The 20,381-nt window shown below is 38.0% G+C and overlaps 1 protein-coding gene across 1 annotated transcript in view; it reads left to right on the top strand.

Moving 5' to 3' along the window:
• TTC39B (tetratricopeptide repeat domain 39B) overlaps window positions 1-20,381 on the top strand; it is a 91,655-nt gene that overhangs the window by 7,780 nt on the left and 63,494 nt on the right. The window contains exon 2 of the mRNA XM_042826811.1: window positions 19,344-19,378. Within this exon, the coding sequence (XP_042682745.1) occupies window positions 19,344-19,378 (35 nt within the window). The remainder of the gene's footprint in view (window positions 1-19,343; window positions 19,379-20,381) is intronic.

Below are 20,381 nucleotides of genomic sequence, written 5' to 3'. Positions count from 1 at the left end.
TGGTACTTTTCAGAACAAGATGCCCAGTTTAAAGCTGGAAAGTATACTGTGCATTTAGCCAGAGGGTCAGGTTCAAAAGGTTGTGGTAAATGGGATAATGTTAGACTCCATCAGTCACTAGTGCTGTTCACCAAGGCTTAATTTGAGAGCATTTCTCTCTCTCTTTATTTATTTATTTTTTTTCTGTGAACTGGACAAAAGAGTTAAATGTGTAAGAATGAAGCTCGCAGATAATACTGATGTAGGAGCCGTCAGTACCTTTGGGATAGTGAGGTGTTACAGAGAGATCTTGTTAGATTGGAGTGCTCAGCAGTCACCAAGAGCATGAAATTGAACAAGAACAAATGCTGGATTTTGCACCTAGGACAGTGCAATCCTGGATGCACTTACTGGTTAGGGGACAAGCGGTTGGAATGCAGACTTGCACAGAGGGCTTTAGGGAGTTTTGGTAGATGGTAAGGTCGGTACGATTCAGCAACATGCACAGGTGACCAAAATGTCCAACCTTATTCTGAAGTGTATCAAGTGCAGTATAGCTAGCTGGTTAAAATAAGTGACTGTCCCATTGTGCTCAGCAGTGGTGCAGCCTTCCTTCTAGTAGTGTGTGTAGTTTTGTGTTCCTCACTGTAAGGAGGATACAAAAAATGTGTAGAATGTGTTAAAGGAATTATTAAAAACAGAAAAATGTGTGGAATGTGTAGAAAGGAAAGCAACAAAAATAGTGAAAGAGCATGACTTATGAGAAGTAACTGAGGATTCTTGTGTTTTTGTTTTTTTTCTGCTTGGAGTAGATAGAGTGTACTGAAGTCATCACTTACCAGCTGTATTATGGTGGGGAGTGGAGAGGGATGTGCTGATCACTCTGGTGATAGGATGTGAAGGAAAGTCATACTGTTGCATTGGGGAAGTTCACATTGGTCGTTAAGAAGTTCTTCACTGAGGTGATCAAACAGGAAACAAGCTCCCTGTGGAAGTGATCGCAGCCTCCAGCCTGTTTGTGTTCAAGAAGCATTTGGATAATGTCACTAGGTATGATTTAACTCTTAGGTTACCCTTTGGGAATCAGGAATTAAATGTGATGACCCTTATGGGTTTGTTCCAGCACAGGGTATTCTGTGACTCTAAACTGAACTATTTTTATGGTAGATTGAGTCATGCTGATTACATCGGAAAGTACTAGTTGGGTATCTAAATTTCAGAGCAAACATACTTCTCAGTGAGTCAGCATGAAATGAATGTTGAAGTCCAAATAAAAAAAAAGATTGTGTTAGGCTGTCTTGAAGTCTGTTTCACTATTTTGGTGGAATTTTTATCATCCTCTTGAGTTCATTCAGTGACATGGGAAAGTACGCAAGTTGTTACTGGAGAGACTCTAGAGCTCTGCATCCATGCGTCTGTGCTGCCTAGGTTGCTTTGCTATTGTGGATTGTTTTGTGTTTGTGGAAGTACTTTGCTGTTACAAGGACATGTAGAGTGTGAAAAGGATAAACTGAAGTACTAGCTCTTGGTGTGTGGCCATCTTTGTAATGTACTTCCATAGCCATGTTCTCTACCTGGGCGTCAGTATCTTTCTGTAATGCAAAGGTTGCTTCTTTGGGCAACCTGTTCTAATGCATTTGCACCCTCAAAGTGAAGAATTTCTTTGTAATCTGTAGTCTGAATTTACCTACTTTTAGCTTAAAACCGTTACCTTTGTTGTATCACAGCACTTCCTGATGAATAGTGCATCCCCCTCTCTCCTGTAGACATCCTTTAGGTACAAGAAGTCTGCAATGATTTCTCCCCAAAACTTTCTCTTCTCCTGAGTGAACAAGCACCTATCTCAACCTGTCCTCAGGAGAGCTGCTCTAGCTCTCTGGTCATCCTTGTAGCCTCCTCTAGAGCTGCACCAAAAGATCTGCGTTTTCCTTATGCTGGGAGTCACAGAGGTGAAGGCAGTACTGCAAGTAGCATCTCATAAGACAGTAAAGGGGAAGAATTGCCTCCTCTAACTTGGCTAGCTACGCTTCTTTTGATGGAGCTCCAGATATGGCTGGCTTTCTGAGCTTCAATTGCACGTTGTCAGTTCATGTTCAGTTTTCTGTCTGCCTAGCACCAAGTCCTTCTCCACAAGGCTGCTCTCAATCTGCTCATTGCCCAGCCATCAGTAATTGAACACAAAATTATAGTTAGCATTGGCTGGTGCTATAGTGGCAGTAAAGCACATAACATTATGCTACCTACAAAGGACAAAACTTAAATTGTATTTTGTGATTTATATATCTGGTTAGAGTATACATCATGGTATAATTTAGTCACTTTTGATCATGCAGGTGAGTTCACTAAAGTCATGTGAGATTTCAAAAACATTTGTAACAGTAACCACAAAGTCATATAAACTTTCATGTTTTATAAAAGTCATAAAAACTTTCATGGTGTATGACAACCACATGCTAAAGTGAAAATGAGTATGAATATGAATATCAGCAATGGGCAGAGGTCAGATGTGACATGAATAGTTCACTGCCAGCCTGGAGTAGCTAGTTGTCTATCTGCACGTTCCATTAGTTAAAAGAAGTATCCTATGCTTTGTCTAATGGGTCTGTCATGCCTGAATGCTGTTGGAAGAAGTTGTAGAACTTCAGTGTTTTAGACTGGACTATGCAGTTGTGGGGGTTCCTTTTCCGTTGCGTGAGGCATCCCAGTCCAGTTCACCAGCCATTTACTGCTGTGTGAACTTGTGAAGGAGCCAATTTGTGGTCTTTCCCTGAGTAGGTGCTTAATATTACAGAGAAATGTAAAAGTACTGAAGGAGGGAAAGCGTATCTGAGCAGAGTCCTAATCACACCGGTATACTGTAAGTGTAACCTTACTCCTAATGTGATGTTAACAATCCTCTGGGCCGAACTGTCGATTGCAGCAATTGTATGTTCCTTCTGTCATTATTACATTCCCTGTAAAACTTCTGAGGCTTTAAATGACATCAGTAAGCTGTACTGTATGTGTGTGTGATAGAGAAAACTGTCTTTGACAGAGCTCAGTATGTAAATGGATGGTGTGACTTCTCTGTGAGAAAATGTGTGCTAAATTCGGTGCATCGGTGTATTTTTTTTTCTGGATGCTGTAGCTTTCTTTTAATGCCTGAGGAAATAAGCAAGCTCTGCCTGGGGATCATTCTGGATGAAGAGTTAATATAGAGGGGATTTTGACTTAAGAATCAAAGTCATAGACATATGTCACACCAGCAAAACTTCAGGGGTCCCTTAGTAGATTAACTCTTAATTTTTATTAGTGTAATTTGAAAGCATGTGTTACTTACAATATTGGTTGAAGCAGAGTTACTTTCATAAATTCAGATGAACTGGTACACTTGGGTGCAAACTTTGTACTTTCCCTTAGGTAGCCTAAAAAAAACCTTCAGCTTTCTGTTCAGTTGAGTCAAGATCTGATTCTTCTCAGCGTAATTTAATGTGATACATGTTCTGGTTGTGACACTGTGTTTTCGTGGCAGGCTTTTGTTTGTCTTGCTCTGATTCTAGTAAAAACAGAATGGAGTTTTCAGAATGTGTGTATAAAACAGCTACTGATTTGTTAGTTTTATACTAGTAAGGAAATTAAATCCCTTTAAGATGGTCTCTCATTTTTCATTACTCTAATTTCTAGGGGAGATGGAAGGTGGTCTCTTTTTCTTTCGTCAGGGGAACAGGTTGTGCATTGGATGAAAGTCATTGCTTTAGTCCTGTGCAGACTAGATCTTCAACTCTAGATAATAATGGTTTCTAAACCTTTGCTGCTTTGTTACTGCACTCTGTGCTAATGGTGAATTAGAAGATATCCACAGAGGCTTGCATATAATGAGAAGAACATCACAAATAGGTTGTTGCAATTATTGTTGTTGCAGCAAGGGCTTCTTTTAAAGGAAATGATCCGCTTAAGGATAATCAGTAAATTTTCACTATGAAACAGAACTTTTTGGTGCTTCTTGTGAAGCCACTGTTCCATTCTATACAAATAATTGATCAGCCATGTAATCCAAAAAAGTACTTAACCGAGGGAGGGTAGGGAGGTTAATACCTAAGATGCTTGTGCTAATTTCTGTTTCATATAACTAATGAAATAAAGACAGACAAAACTGAAACTGAGTCATCTTTAATACAAAATGAGCAGATCGTTCTTCAGTTTGGATTCTTCTCTAAGGAGTGTTAGCAGTTCCAAAGTGGTGTCTCTGTAATGAGACTTATTTAGAATTGTTGATTGCATAGTAATTGATAAGCATTCTGGAATTCCAGTATTACCAGTGTTTGGTAATAAGCGATGCTTTTGTCTAAATAATCTGTAATAGGTATACAGTGAAGTTATGTAAACAGGATTTTTCTTTGAGGCCTTACAAATCGATAGAATCAGCAAGCATCTTTATTTTAAATAGTCTATGTTTGGAGCAATATGACTTACTCTCTTGCTATTTGTATTATATACCTTTTTTTCTTTACTGGGATGCAGTCTTCACTGCCTATTCCTTTTGCGTTCCACGTTAAGGTTAATTTTCAACATGTAGTTGAAGTTTGACGTAACATTGTGCCCTTCTGTTTTATACATTCTGAAATGTGTGAGACTTTTGAGTTTTTTAAAGATTTACTTGTTTTTTTTTGCTTTCAACTATGATGAATAGCCACTTACGTTGTGAGATAAGGGGAGAGAGACTGGAATTGAAGTTTTGATGCTTCCTACTCTGAGCCACTCATGCTTAACATGAACTTGATTATGTGAGTAGAAACCTCATCAAAGTTTGGTAACTATTACTTGATAACATGATCTTCACTGGAGAAAAACTTGGAAATGCAATAAGTTCATTTAAATCTCAACCATGAATACTTATTTAGTGTAGGTTAAAAACAAACAAAAAGCCTCAGATGTTAGGAAGCCTTCATTTGCTAAAGGCTTGCATCTAAAGGTCTGGGATAGTATTTCAGAGGATGACATGTAGTATGAGTTGCATTTCCAGCCGTTCAATAGTTGCTTCCACCACTATAAGCATACAGCTCTTGCTCTGATGGGTTTATGGGGGGGAGATATAATCAGTCCACCGGGTATTTCAGCAGTATTTCAGCTGTCATTCTCCATTCCAGAGAGGCTTTACCCACTTGGCTTGCTTAATTGCAGTGCATGTGCTGCATTCATGGATAACAGTGCGATAGCATTCGTGGTCAAGCCCACCTCTTGATTCTGAGCCCATCTATGAGTTGCATTTCTTCCTGATATTTCTTCCACTAATAGCCTGAGATGTCATGGGCCTACTGAGCTGGAAATAATTCACCCTTACCTTGCCAGTCCAGATCTTCCAGTGCCCCTTCAATCCTGTAAGCCTGATCCATGTGCTGGTTTGTCATGATTCTGTCCTGGTTTCATGACAGGGGTACCAATGCCTGGGGAAAGGAATAGGCAGGGAGATGGGCCTGGGAGCAAAGCAGTGACTAAGAGCTAAGGGAGAAAATTAATTTACTAAATATGATAGTGGAATGTGAGATAATACAATATAATTGGAATTGTAGCTAATACGTCAAATAGATGAGAGTATCCAGAACCCAAAGGCTTTAATGCTGAAGGTGAGATGGCTAGGGAGTACAAACTACAGAGACAAGCAGAAAGAGAAGGGATTATGGTCTTGTGACTCCCAGTAAGTTTTATTTTTCCCTTTGAATAGAAAACAGAATGAGGAAGTCTTCTGGGAGCTGTAGTTTGTTCTTCTGAGGGCCAGAACAATCAATCTACAGAACTGCAGCAGTAACTCTTTAACTCCCAGTGCACAGTGTGATGTTATGATGTGGAATACTGATAACAGAAATCAAAAACCACGGCACGGTTATCTTGGTGTTTTTCAATAGTACAGCTCTTGGTGTGTGGCCATCTTTGTAATGTACTTCCATAGCCATGTTCTCTACCTGAGCATCAATATCTTTTCTGTAATGCAGCTTCTCACAGGTATTTAATCTCTGTGCTGCCAGTTGTTCTACTTCTGTTGCTGTAACAGCCCCCATAGGGCATTTGTTACCATCCATGAGGCAGTATGGAGAGAGATCACTGATCACTGCTCTCATTCAGCAGTTTATCTCATTCAGGAATTTATCTGAAGCCTGCTGGATTGCCTTCAGTCCTGTACAGTTGCTTGATTTACCTTCTCCATCAGCAGTGTCTGCAAATTGTCATGTAGGGCTCTGTACAGTAGCCTTCCATCACTGATGTTTTCTCCCGAAACAACAGGACCCATCAGTGAACAAGACTTATTGCTTCTCATTTTCTTGTAGTTGACTCTACCTGGCCTCTTCAACACACGTCATCTCCTCCTCTCATAGTGTTTGAATTAAATCTTTGCCTCTGGACCAGCCTATGATCACTTCCGAGATTCTTGGATGACTGAGGTTTCCTCTTTGAGCCCACTGTGTGATCAGTGCGTCCTGCTTAGTCTGTGTGGCATCAGTTGTACAGCATGTGGAGAGGACCTTCCATCTGAACGTCCAGCTCAGCACGGACAGTTGAAGTGTGTCACGTTGTCATATTACTAAGATAAAAGTGAATTTAAAAAAACATCAGAGTGCTGTTCTTTAATGGCTTCCACTGATACCCAATACCGACCAACAGTAATAGATTTTCTGAAGCATGGTAATTCTCTAACAGCAGCACTCCCTTGCACGTATCACACAGTTCTTTTTTTTTTTTTTTTGCGGTTGCTTGTAATATAGCTCTGACTTGAGCTATTCTTATTTATCTGCATGTGCTTAAGCCATAAAATAAGTTGTTGTGTGAAGGATGTGAAGTCTGTAGAATCATGACAACTAAGGATGCATTTAAATGAGGCTTTCAGAAAGCCTCCTTTTATAAAATATGAAATTCTCTGTGGTAGATGAGGCGCAGGTTATCTTGGAAAAAGCAGTACTGCCAGATGTCATATTGTCAGGCTGGCCCTCTGCTGCCATCTGTCACACGGCATCAACATTCAATGGAATATTGGTGGGAAGGTTCAACCTGTACTTCCATACCACCAACATCCACCTCTGATGTCCCCTTGTATGTATGACATACTTAGTGAATACAGGTACCAAATCTTATTTTAATCTTTAACATCTTTTTATTTGAAAAAGGAAGCAGTAAAACCACAAAACTAGTGGCATATGTGACACTTTTTTTGTGAAACAATTGCATCAGTCTGTCTTGATAGCAGTGGCTGCAATTTTAGGTGAATTCTCAAGTCGTTCATTAGAGGTTTTTAATGGAATTTTACTCTTCCTGTACTTAATCCTTCGAGCAGTTTCTCATAAATATATGTACTGCCTAAAGCGGTGTTGTGAGTAAGATGCACTGTGCCCTTCCTGTATCCTGGTTTTGGCCCAAACAGTTCCCGTCATGCACCGATGTTTGGTGGTTGTGACAGATGGGTACATGCCCAGGGCTGGGCTGTGCTGCTTGGTGGGGCAGAGCTGCTGCCATGATGGCGCAGGGCAGGGCATGGTGCAGAGTGGGCTGGGCTGGGCTGGGCTGAACTGGGCTGCGTGTAGCTCATGGGCCATGGGTTGTAAGTGCCCGCTTTACCCCGTGATAATATAGACTGCGCTGTTTCATTAGTGAAAGGGATGGCTTTTGTTTCAGCTTCTAAGCAGTGCTATTGGGAGAAAATATGCGACTAATTACTTATTATGATGAGCAGGTGTTTTGAAAGGTAGCTTTTTAATTCGTGTTAATTCACCAGTTGATTCATGACTTTCACAAAGAAAGAGGAGCGGCATCCCAAACCCCTCTTTTTAGCCCTTTTGTTTTCCCATGCAGTTTAGTGCAGGATTAAGTCCTGTCTATTGAGAAGTGTGCTCATGCTGCTTGAAAGGTGAAGCTGTTCTTTCTTACCACCCATTTTGGCTGGTATCTTAACTTTGAAATTGTCTTCATTTATAAGACAGTTCAGCATTAGAAATGCATTTACCACAGTATCAATACTTCTTGTTTCACTTCTATGTTTTTCAGTCCCTGTTCTTGAGTGCTAACTAGCTGCTTTCTGTTTTTTGTTCTCTTTAGAGTTGATCAGCTGCATCAACAGCTAAGTTCAGTTGCAGCTAATGGCATTGCTGTCAAAATTTATGTAATCTGGGGAAGGCAAAGTGCTTACTTTGTGATCTGAATAAATTGTTCTTGACAACTATGAATTTCCAATTTTTTAAAAAATTGATTTACTAGAAAATATATACACTTGCAAATGAACAAGTTAGCAGGGCAAAAATAGATTCACATTTATGAAGCAGAAATAAAAGTTACTTTTAATCACTGTAGAAGAGATACTTCTGTCAAACTGTTTGGTCTAAGGTCATGGTGGAAATAAATCTCATGTGGAAACAGGAGGAAGTTTAATTTAACTACTGCCTTAATTTCATCAAATTAAATTTCATCAAGTCAATTTGTATGAAATAAGTGACTTAAGAAATTATCATTCAACTTTATCATTCAACTCTTTCTGTTTTTTTCAACTGTTGAGGAATGCTTTTCAGTCAGCAAACTGAAAGTCTTTCATGGGTGGAAGTAAATATCTTTTTACATTGGCTGTTGCTGCTTCCAATTTTACTGGTTTTTTTTTTGTTGTTTTTTTTTTTTTAAATGTATTTTGAGCATCCTGTGGTAATATTGTGGATAGTGTAGCCTAGAAGCAAAACCTGGCAGCTTTCACTGCCACCTGCATTAAGAGTACTGAAATAAAGAAATTAATGTGGGAAGGCTATGTGAGGCACCTGGGCAGATCTGCCCTTATGAGAAAAAAAATAATGAAGATTGTGTACTGTAAACAAAACAGTCAGACCGATCTCACAGTCTGGTGTTAGCAAAATGGATCCTCCAGGTTCCCTTTTCATAGTAGCTTTTATCTTGGTGCATTTTGTGGAGTCACATGAACTCAAGTGAACATCGTATCATTTTATGCACTACGACTGTATCTTTTGAAGTTACGCTGTTGTGTTAGGATCAGATTTTCTCATTACCCTTTGACTTGTCTGAACTGAAGTTTCTGTAATGTTTTGGCAATTATGGAAAGCTAACCTACATGAGCAATAGCCATTTCTGAGCTATAACAGGTGAATTTCCCTAGCTGTGAAATTTTGTCTTCACCAGACTTAAGATCAAGCTTTATAAATTGCATCACAAATCTGTGAGTTTGATTTTTGATGTCTTGGTTGCATATAAGCAACTCAAGAAAATGCTTTTTCTGTCTAAAACAGAAACTCTATGTTTTTCCTTTTGTGTTTTTTCCCTCTGCTTGTCTCTCTGTGAAAATGCATTTCCATATCTTCTGATGGAGAGAAAAAAAAAAAAAAAAAAAAAAGGCCTCTGTAGACTATTTGGAAACTGATTAGAGAAGGCTGATAATCTAGATGGCTGGAAGTAGAAATGTCTTCACAAGTTTTGTTGTGGAAAATATAGATACACACAATTACTCTGTACATGGCTACGCTTCTGAAGAATTAGGTCTAGAAACTTCCAGACATTGTAAGAAGTTCCTTTTGATTTCAGTAGGGCTTCATGCAATTTCTATGAAATTACTAAATATTCCTCCCACTGTAAGTGAAGATCAAGTTTGCAAACACCTGAAGAACCTGAATGTCCTTAAGTCTGCAGATCCTGATCAGATGCACCCCAGAGATCTGAGGGAATTGGCTGATATAGTCACCAAGCCATTCTCAATTACATTTGAAAAGCCATGAAAATCAGGTGAAGTCCTTGGTGACTGGATAAAAGGCAACGTCACGCCCATTTTTAAGAAGTCGAGAAAGGATGACCCAGGGAACTACTGGCCTGTTGGTCTCACCTCTGATCTGGGGAAAATTGTGGAAAAGATATGCCTTATCATAGACTGGGGAGACAGGGAGGTGATACGGCACAACCAGCGTGCCTTCGTCAAGAAGTAAGGCCTGAGAGTTGGTGGTGTCCCTGGAGATGTTCAAGGTCAAGCTGAACCAGACTCCGAGAAGCCTGTTCTAGCTATAGATGTCTGTATTTGTTGTAGGGGAGCTGGACTAGATCACTTTTAAACGTCTATTCCAACTCAAATGATTCAGTGATCATTTTTATGACAATTCTATGGTTACAAGAGGTTTCCATTGAAGTTTTTAAAAAGCTTGACAAACTTGGCACAAAGTTTTACAGGACTTGGAAGGGCATGTCTGGTTAAAGAGGTGTTAGGCTCATCAGTTGTTCTTTCTTACAGCTAATGACAGCAGACCTGTAGTATCTGCTGGAGTGTCTGCTTTGAGGAGAGTGGTTTTGTGTAGTCCTGTTGTGGTTTAACCCAGCAGGTACCTAAGCACCATACAGTCATTTGCTCACTCCCTCCCATTTCCATCTGGATGAGGGAGAGAATCAGGGGAAAAAAAGAAGTAGAACTCATGGGCTGAGATAAAACTATTTACTCAGATAGAGAAACGGCAGAGGATAATATTTATTTCTGTGTATATCTGGATTAGAGTTCAGCCAACTTTAACTGTAATTATACTCTCACTTTTATGTGCGAAAAGTCAGATCTGAATATGAACATCAATAACTGTTGACAGGAGCCATTTGCATGCCAGTTAAAATGATATACTTTTAGATTCTTGCTGAATATGTAACTGAATCTGCTTATTTCCACTTCTCAGTCATAAGGGAGAGGTGCTGTTTAAAACAGGACAAGCTCAGCCAGCTGCATTTGGAACAGTTAAGACTGATGTCAGTGTACTGAAGTGTGGTTCCATTAGGCACCCTGTTCAGAAGCAGATGGAGAAAGCTTCATCTTGTTGCTTACATCAGTACAGACACATCCTGCAGCTGGTACAGCTCACCCTATGGCTGCCCCCTGCCCCAGACTATAAAGGCAGTGGCTCTAGCCCGAGTCAAACCTCCACTGCAGTATTAACCCTAAAGGGGTTGAAAGCTGGAGGGAATGATGCAGTGCTAAATCAAGTGATGGGAAATAAGTTTATGTGTTATGATACATTGGCTAAACACAGTCCTGTGAGCAGGGAAAAACAAAACAACAGCAACAAAAACCTGTAGCTGTGCTTTCCATTTTGATAAAGGTATTTGAGAATAGATTTTGAGATTGCTGAAAAAGTCATCATTTTTTGGTATATTTGTGCTTCTATTTTCAGTCAGCATAAATTATTTGTGAATTTTCAAGTGGAATGTATGGAGTTGTATGGAGATATTCAACTCACTCAACCGGTCATGTGTCTTCATCAGAATTCTATAAGCCCTATCTTACCATAGAGAAATATTCCTCACTTCACAATGACATCTTATTTGTGTCAGTGTTTTTCGGCAGTACGTACATTTGTGAAAAATTGCTTAAAAAGTTCAAGTACAGGAAGAGTAAAATTCTGTCAAAAATCTCTGACAAACTTCTTGAGAGCTCACCGAGACTTGCAGCCACTATCATCAAACCTGATATGTTAGTTTCACAAAAACAGGGTCACATATCCCGCTAGTTTTATGGTTGCATTGCTCTTTTCTAAAAATAATATTTTAATAAAAATACAAACAATAAAATTTATAAGATATACAAATACAAAAATAAGATGTTACTCATTCACATTTATTTAATATATTTTATGAGGGCTGCTCCAAAATCAATGCCTCCTGTTTTATTATGTTGTCCCATGATATCAGAGACGGATGTTGATGGTATGACAGCAGATGTTGAACCTTCCTGACAGTATTCTATTACGTGTTGTTGTCGAGTGACAGATGGCAGCACAGGGCAGTCAGACACAATGGCATCTGGCATGAAGTACATCTAAAGCAAGCATGAAATTAAATTCCCCTGTGCAGAAAAAGCTGCATCCATTGACATTCGTTGACTCTTGCTGAATATTTATGGAGACCGAAGAATGGATGTGAGCAGTGTGAGGTGATGGCTAGCACATTTCAGCAGTGACACTTGTAGCAGAGCATCATCTTTACTGGTGCAGATTTTGATGAGCATGGTGTGCAAGCTCTTTTCATTGCTGGTGAAAATACGTAGCCAGTTGTAGTGACTGTTGCTGGAAGATAATGTTGCGTAGCTGAGAATTTGCTCTATCAAGCAGTGTTAGTGCGCTCATTGTGTTTGTTACAGTTTCCATGGGAATAAATGGGAGGCATTACTTTTGGGATAGCAAACGTATATTCAACCCAAGAGAATTTGTCTTCACTGAACACAGCCCCGAGAAGGCGAAAGGTTGGGCATCCATGCACTAGTGTGTGGTGTGTCTGACCCACAAAGGCTAGCATCACTGCATGTAATCATTCTCACTGCAGGTTTCATTTGTACAGAATGACTGCTATGATGCTTTAGAATTGTCCAGTTTTTATATAACTAAATGTAAATCAGAATTGCCTTTTTGTTGTTGTTGTTGTTTTGTTTTGTTTTTGCTTTTTGTTTTAGAATGTGCTGGTTATTAATATCCACCTACATCAGATATTTTCATTAAAAACTTTTAAAATTGAGGGCGGAACTTCCAGGCCTCAATTTTCCTATGACTTTGGTAGTTTGGAGGTAAGCAGCTATGTGGAAAGGTCACAACTTGCCAGGCTGCAGTGGAAATATCTTCGTTCTTGTGGGCACTGACATCTTATGTTTGAACTAAATGACACCAAAGCTTATACTGCTGAACTCAGCTTCAGTTTATTTAGCCAAATTTCTAGTAAAGCTGTGCTCTGTCTTGTTGATTCCTGATTTCTTTTTGGATGTAGAGTTGTTGCTGTGTTGTTTGTTTGTTTGTTTGGCTAAAGCTTGACTCCTGACCAAGATACCCATGTTAATAAAGATCTGGAACATGGTATGCTGTTCTGTGTTCTTGAGATTTAATAAGTGAGTCTGAACTACTGCATCTGTGGCTTCTAACAGCTGAAGTTCTTCATCTGTGTGGAAAACTTTCAGCAAAACACAGCTCGTCCGCAATCTCACTCTGGAAAAACTCAATCTTTCATGCAAAGCATAAAAGCATGGATCATATTTAAAGCTCAAGTATGTTTGAAATAATATGTAAGCGCAAAAACGTCAACTGCTACTTAAGTATTCTGTTTATATATATATATATATATAATTTATATGCATATATATAAACAACAAAACAGAATTGTTGAATTCTGCCCTTACATGACTATCATCTAATAGTTTGAAGGAAAGGTGTCCTAAGCAACAAAGTTGTAAGAATCACTTCTTATTTTTTGTTTTGTTCATAGAGCTTCTGTTTGAAGTTTTGAAACGTGTGTTGCCCCAAAGATGATCAGAGGTCTGGAGCACCTCCGCTGTGAAGACAGGCTGAGGGAGCTGGGCTTGTCCAGCCTGGAGAAAAGAAGGCTGTGGGGTGACCTCACTGCAGCCTTTCAGTACCTAAAGGGAGCCTACAAACAGGAGGGGAATCAACTCTTTGAAAGGGTTGATAACAGCAGGACAAGGGGAAATGGTTTGAAGTTGAAGGAGGGAAGATTGAGATTGGATGTCAGTGGGAAATTCTTTACTGTGAGAGTGTTGAGGTGCTGGAACAGGCTGCCCAGAGAGGTTGTGGATGCCCCATCCCTGGAGGTGTTCAAGGGCAGACTGGATGTGGCCCTGGGCAGCCTGGTCTGGTATTAAATGGGGAGGTTGGTGGCCCTGCATGTGATGGGAGGGTTGGCAATTCATGATCCTTGAGGTCTCTTCCAACCTGGTTGTTCTGTGATTGCCATGTAACACTTGGCTTACTCTAGATGAATGAAATGAGTTTTAAAATTTGAACATATTTTTAACTGAGCTGTATTATCAACTGAACTTTTACAACTTTAGATCAGTAAGCTTGCACTGTTGTCTCCATCATTCTTTTTTGTGATGTTATTATTTCTGATATTTGATGCTTCAAGGGTGGTTTTTAGGTGTGTATGTAGGGGGAAATTATTAAAAGTAGCAAAATGAAATCCAAATAATCTGTTATGGAGGTATTCTATGATATGTGGAGAATGATTGCACTTCTGGGAAACAGCAATGTTGAGAAACTAAAGATGGAATCTAAAGATGTTATCTTTCTGATAGTGTGAAATGGAATTCTGATAGTAAACTATAGTGGAATTCTATCTGTAGCTCATATTACAGGCTATGAGTTAATTTGAACAAATTCTTCATAAAGTAATGTTAGAACAAAAGCCATCAGTTTTCATGAGACTTGGCAGGTGCAGGTTTGAGGCTAGCAATTTTGTTCTTAGCTGAACCATAACATGTGCTTCTCAGAATCTTAATCTGGAGCCATGAGAAACATGTCCACTTCCACAAGTTAACACACTGCATGAGAGAAATGTGAATTTGAATCAGCAAGGAAAACGTTATGAAAACTGATGTTCAGAAGAAATCACAGAGGTTTTGCTTTTTAGTGGTTTTATGTATGAGCCAGAGATGGTAACTATTTCTGCTTGGAAAATCAAAATGATTCAAGTTCTCAAAAAGCTGTTAAAATCAGCCGCGTGTTCAAGTTCCTGAACTATTTTGGGAGGAATCTCTATTGTATTCTTTAATAATTATCAGCCCTCAGGAAGGCTGAACTCTAAGGAAGCTAAGCTTTACTGTTTTCATGCTCTGTGTTGCATCGTAAGTTGTTTTTTCTACTGTTTGCAGATTCACTTATGGATCACAGTAACAATAGGAATTCATGTTGAATTACTTGTCGAAATTGCCTCTGAGTCTTCTTCAGCATTGTTGCTTTCTGTAGTACTGCCTCAGCCTGTTTCCATGTGCAGCTCCTCCTTCTAGACTAACGTACTCTTTAATCCCAGTCATTAAAGGCAATGTTTTCTTGTTCTTCTGTTTTGCTTTCCACTAGTTCTAATGAAATCTTCACCCATGAATAATTATGTTCATTTCTTGGGTATTGATTAGAAATTGAATTGGAAAAAAAAAAAAAAAAAAAAAAGAAACAAATTTAATGATAGTCTTTTTCATTATGTTTAGTTGGCAAATTCTTAATATAAAGAATGTATGGGTGACCTCTTAAAAACTAATCACTGTGGCATGTGAGCAAGCTTCCGTAACTGTGCTCTAATTTTTATTAATACCTTTTTAAAATTGCAAAAATGACATATATATGTATATTTTAAACAGAGATGGGTTTCATGTTGAGAAGTTTACAATGATACAGATCTTTCCAGTTCCATGCATTTATAGTAGCTCAATGGTAGTGGCTGAATTTATTTCAGACTACTTGAAAGAAAGCTAAAAAAAAAAAATTAAGACTTGAAAACTCTCAGTATTTTTGTAATACAAATATAGAGTAAGTGAGTAGAGAACTGACGGTTGATAGTGTAGTATTTGTATTTCATTTAATACTGAGGATGTTGTTGTCCTCAAGGAGAGCTCCAAAGGAGCATGATAAATGGAAAGAAAAAAAAGAAGAAAATGTCTGTGAAAAGTCTTGACTTTAGCACTGAGTAGATGAAACAAGCAGGTAAAAAACCTAAAATGAGGAATCTTACTGAAATTAACCCCACTAAAGTGGGATTATCCTATCATTTTGTTGCTTTAGAGTCAGTCATGTTCCTGTGCTGCATGTCTCAAAATATTTCCTGTTTCACTGATGTTTTTGTTCTCGGCTTGGTCAGGTCAACAGAAAGGAAGTATGTTGTCCTTTTGTATCATTGAGAAAAGTGGTCAGGAGCTTGCATCTTGCTGTAATGGTAGCATATTGCTGATTTGTAGCTGTTGGCTTGTATTAAGCTGCTACCACCAAAGGCCTGTAGTTTAAAATGTATAGCCACTAATTTCTTTGGAATTGTTAATGTAACACTGGCTGGGGCTGAGGGGAAATGAATGTATGTAAAGTAGTGTAATAGAGAAGAATATTTAAATTCTGATCAAATAATATTTTTAATACTTGATTCCATTTGCTAATCAGTCTATGTGGTGACTCCTGGCGTCTAGAAACTAGTGGCAGTATCCAAATGAAGACCATTAGAAAGCCTCTTTCATAGTCCTATTCCAAAGTATGCGTATTGCAGATCAGCTTCGTTTCCCTGTACCTCCTTATACCTCCCCTCCTCTTATCTTTAAAAAGTTGCAGTCCACAGCTGCTTAAGACATCATACGTGACACCGTAAATATGAAAGAAAGGAGAAAGAAATCCTAGTGTCAGAAATGCATCCTGTTATTACCAGGACAAGCAGTTGTTTCTACTTTCTACTAGTGTATTAAAAATATAGTAACAGGTAAATCTCTGTAGTAATTTTAAAGTGACTCCGATTTTATTTTTCATGAGGCTTTATATGTAAATGGTGGTCTACTGTGAATGGTTTCTGCTATTATTGCTAAGGAATGCTCAAGCTGTTTTTTTTTTTTCTCTTTATATACTTGTCTGTTTATGTTTATTGTTGTCTGAGCTGAGCTTTCTTGGGTTTGGAAAATGGAAGTATCTCTAATTCATTGAAACTTTTCAAACTGGCTTACAGCTTAAAAAAAAAAAAAAAAAAAAAGTTGTTAAATAGAACAGTGGTCCAAGAAAAAAAATGATGGTATGATTCAGGAAAAGTCTTTTTAAGACAGCTTTATTTTATCAAGTATTCTGCCATTTTTTAAACTTTTTTTTTTTTTTACAGATTTGCAGGAAAGTCAGTTTTTGTCATGCCATCTAGTGGCAGGTTTATTTTCATTCTTGTGTTAAATACTCATACTGACCTGTTCTCTGGATATGGCATAAAAATCTTAAGATTCAGCACTAGCCAGTGTATGTACTGAGGAACACCACTGTTAAACTGTTTCACTTGGTTCCAAATTAACTATTAAATGTTTATGAAAAATCTGTTGTTTTTTTTTTTTTTTTTTTTTTTTTTTTTTTTTTTTTTTTTTGACCCCACTGTCAGTATATCAGCACAAGGATATACCTTGGGACTTGCTTCAGCATGCACTCAAGTCAGCAGAAGAAAGTGGATAAGGGTTTGCATTGTCTGTGACAGCTATGTAAATAAAGGAAGTTCGATTAATCCGCTAGAGATTTTTGAATTATATAGGTCACAAACATGGCTGACTTTGTTGCACACAGCATTAGATTTGAAGGAAATTGTGCTTCTGGCATGAACTGACATAAATAAGCACCCTTTGAAGCTGGTTATGGCAATGCAACTATATCTTCTGGATGTGATGAGGCACTGAAAATGCAGTCTTTACTAGGCTTTAGCCATGTGTGCAAGAGTGCCTGTTCTTGTCTTCGGGCTGCTTCTGTGCTCCAGGATCTAGATAAACATTACAAACCACTTGATTTTTGTTTTTTTTTTTTTTTAAATACATGTATGCATGTAATATATGCACACATTTATGACTTTACATGTTTAAAATGTGTTTTATTTAACTCTTCACTCTGTATTTTCTGTTGTTGAGCTGGCTAATTCATAAGTAAATTTGTAACAGGCTGCTTAGAAGAAAGTGAGTGTTTTCTGAGTGCTTTTGAAACATTTTATATTTTGGCAAGAACTTGACAAATCTCAGAACTTGATCTGAGGGAAGCTATTTTGGGTATTTCAATTCAGTATTTTCATTTATACTTGAGAATCATATACTTGTTTGAGTTGGAAGGAATTCTTAAAGGCTTTCTAATCTGTTCTTCCACTCCTACTGCTGGATCAGAGCCCTGTCTCACCCTGACCTTGAATGTCTCCATGGCTGAGGGATCCACCACACCTCTGGGCAACCTGAGGTCAGTGCCTGACCATGCTTATTGTAAGAAACTTATTCCTTAGATCCAATCTAAATCTCCTCTCTTTTAGTTTGAACCATTTCCCCTTGTCCTGTCACCACAGGCCCTGCTAAAGAGTCTGTCCCCTTCTTTCTTACACCACTTTAGATTCTGATACTTCAGCTTAGAGGAGCATTTGATGAATATGAATAGCAGGAAACAAAATTCATCAGGAGACAGACTGTTGTGGTCCTTGCTGAGTGTGTGGAGGCAAGAAGAGATCCATGTGAGTTGTGTTTTTCTACATAGATACGGACTGCTGGTTGCTGCTGTTCTCTGCAAATATCTGACAGTTCAAACATCAGATAAAAAATCAGTTTCTTTCCATATAAAAAATGGAAGCATACTCAAAAAAGCTGCCATTGTGTTTTATGTATGTTGCTGAATTTCTCCTCCTGTCTCTGGAAATGGATCAAGGAGGCAAACAGTCTTCAGAGAAGTGCTTTATTATAAGACTGACTTTTATCATTGTCTGGAGTGAGACATGGATACGAGTGAAACAGGGTTTTTGTTTGGGATATTTGTTCCTGTTGGCATCTATACTGCTTTTGGAAACTTGGTTCCACTCTTCTCAGATCACGTCATTTTATCTGCTTCTGACTTGATTACTGTACTTTTCAGAATAGTCCTTATCCCTGTCTACCATAATATAGGCAGTTAACTTAGTTCAAAAGAGAGCATTTAAGCAGTCTGTTAATGATTTTTCTTTAAATACATTTATAGTACTTGGCCATGGTAGCTGCAGGCAAAAATAATAGCAGTTGCAGTGTTTCAAAACTTGATGTGTAATGTGTCCAACTGTTCAGCAGTTACTCTGAATGGATATTTTCCCTTAGTTAAAAATAAAGTAATGTTTTTTGGAAGGTGGATCACTGCTCATGAATATCTCCTGTAGAGGAGACAGATTATCTGATCCATTGTTACCATTTGATTATTCTGATAAGTTTGCAGGGAAATTTAAAATTCATGAAGCCTAGGTTTGTCTTCTGAAGTACTGCTGAATGTTAGCTTATATCTCATGTTATCGTGCTTGGGGTAAATATCACAAACTCTTAATCTTTCATCTCACCAGGAGTGAACTCTTAATAATATTGCAGGTGTGTGCGTTGTCTTTAGTAAGTGGATAACTTTAAAGTAAGCTGTAATTGGTGTAAATTCAGCTACTTACACAAGGGTGGTACTTAAGAAACTTAAATTGCTTTCTTTCAGTATTATTGTTGTTCTGCAAACATTTCTTTTTTTGAAAGTTTGTTGCAGGCATTATAGTGCTTGTATTATTTGTAGTAAAATATACTAGGAATGTTGTATAAGTTTTGTATCATTTTATTCCTTTGCATACCACTTTCAATGAGGTGTAAGACTGTATTCCCCTCAGTAATCAGTGAAAGTTGAAGAGGCTGGAGAGGAGAAAAATCTGTTCTATACTTACCATTAAACTATACTCTAATGTAGTGAGCCTTTGGAAAATGTGTTTGGGTGATGATTTGCACTGAAAGCATGACTATGAATAATCCAGTAATTACTCTGTATTGAAGAATAAATGCTGCCTGGTAAAAGTAAATTTCTACTGTTACATAAAGAGTACCTGAGCACACACAGACTATTAATTGAAACACTTTCTTTCTTTTCCAGGAAAATTTTGAAGATGCTTTTGAAAACATCCCTGTGTAAGTAACAATTTAAAAATTGTGGACTTGTTTTTTAAACTGTGTACAGCTATGAAATACTCTGTGCACACCTTCTCACTGAAAAATGGTTCTGTATGCACCAACTTCATATTTTCTAGAGCAGTTACAAGTTCTCAAGAGCTGGGAAATGGAAGTGTAATTAGGTTGATGTATATGATGAAGTGCTTGTCAACAAATGAGAAAGTTGTGAAGAATTAACATAACAATTTTAGTAACTTTGTTGTACACTGACAGCTGCAGGCAAATTTCTGTATGGTGAGCAAAAGATAATTTACATAGGTTGAAAAAGTTTGGATAAGACATTATACTTGACCACCAAGGCAATGCTTTTGAATGGAAATTGCAACACCAACTGTTGCTCAGGTATTGTTCCTTAATGTAGGTAGATACACATATATACATCTACATATATTTCTATATATATATATTTTCTGTCTATAATAAATGTGTGTATATATAAATATATTATATACCTATATATATATATACTAAAACCAATTTTCCAGTTCTTTAGACTTCACAGATTTGAGTTCAGCCTGTTTTAGTAACATAGGACCACGTGCAGTTCTTGTGGAGTAGTATTTGAGAGATCACAAAGTGAACTTCATAACCTATGTTTATGGCTATTAGAAAAGGAAAAGAGCTGGACAGCTATGCAACAGATTCTGTTTTTCAGGGCTAGGAGGACGTGCAGTGTGACTAACTGCATTCACTGAGCTCTTAGTTGTTTTTCTGATTTTTTTTTTTTTTTTCTGATTACTTCAGTATTTTATGTAGAAAAAAATGCATAAATTCATCTTCACGTCTCAAGAATTGTTTACATTTATGGAACAGTGTATAACCAAGATGTTATAGTCACAATATAATTGTGTATAATCAATAGATATCAAGATGTTATAATTGCAATATAATCAAGAGAGTAAGGCAAAGCAGACAACGATCACAAAAGAGAATAAGTGGAAGAGCTTACCCTTGGGTTGAG

The sequence above is a fragment of the Centrocercus urophasianus genome, unplaced genomic scaffold (genome assembly GCF_019232065.1).
Source record: "Centrocercus urophasianus isolate 14NV4802_14NV808 unplaced genomic scaffold, USGS_Curo_1.0 seq_27, whole genome shotgun sequence".
Taxonomy (NCBI): Eukaryota; Metazoa; Chordata; class Aves; order Galliformes; family Phasianidae; genus Centrocercus; species Centrocercus urophasianus.
Note: the sequence above shows the minus strand (reverse complement) of the source record. Positions and strands in the feature narration are given on the sequence as shown.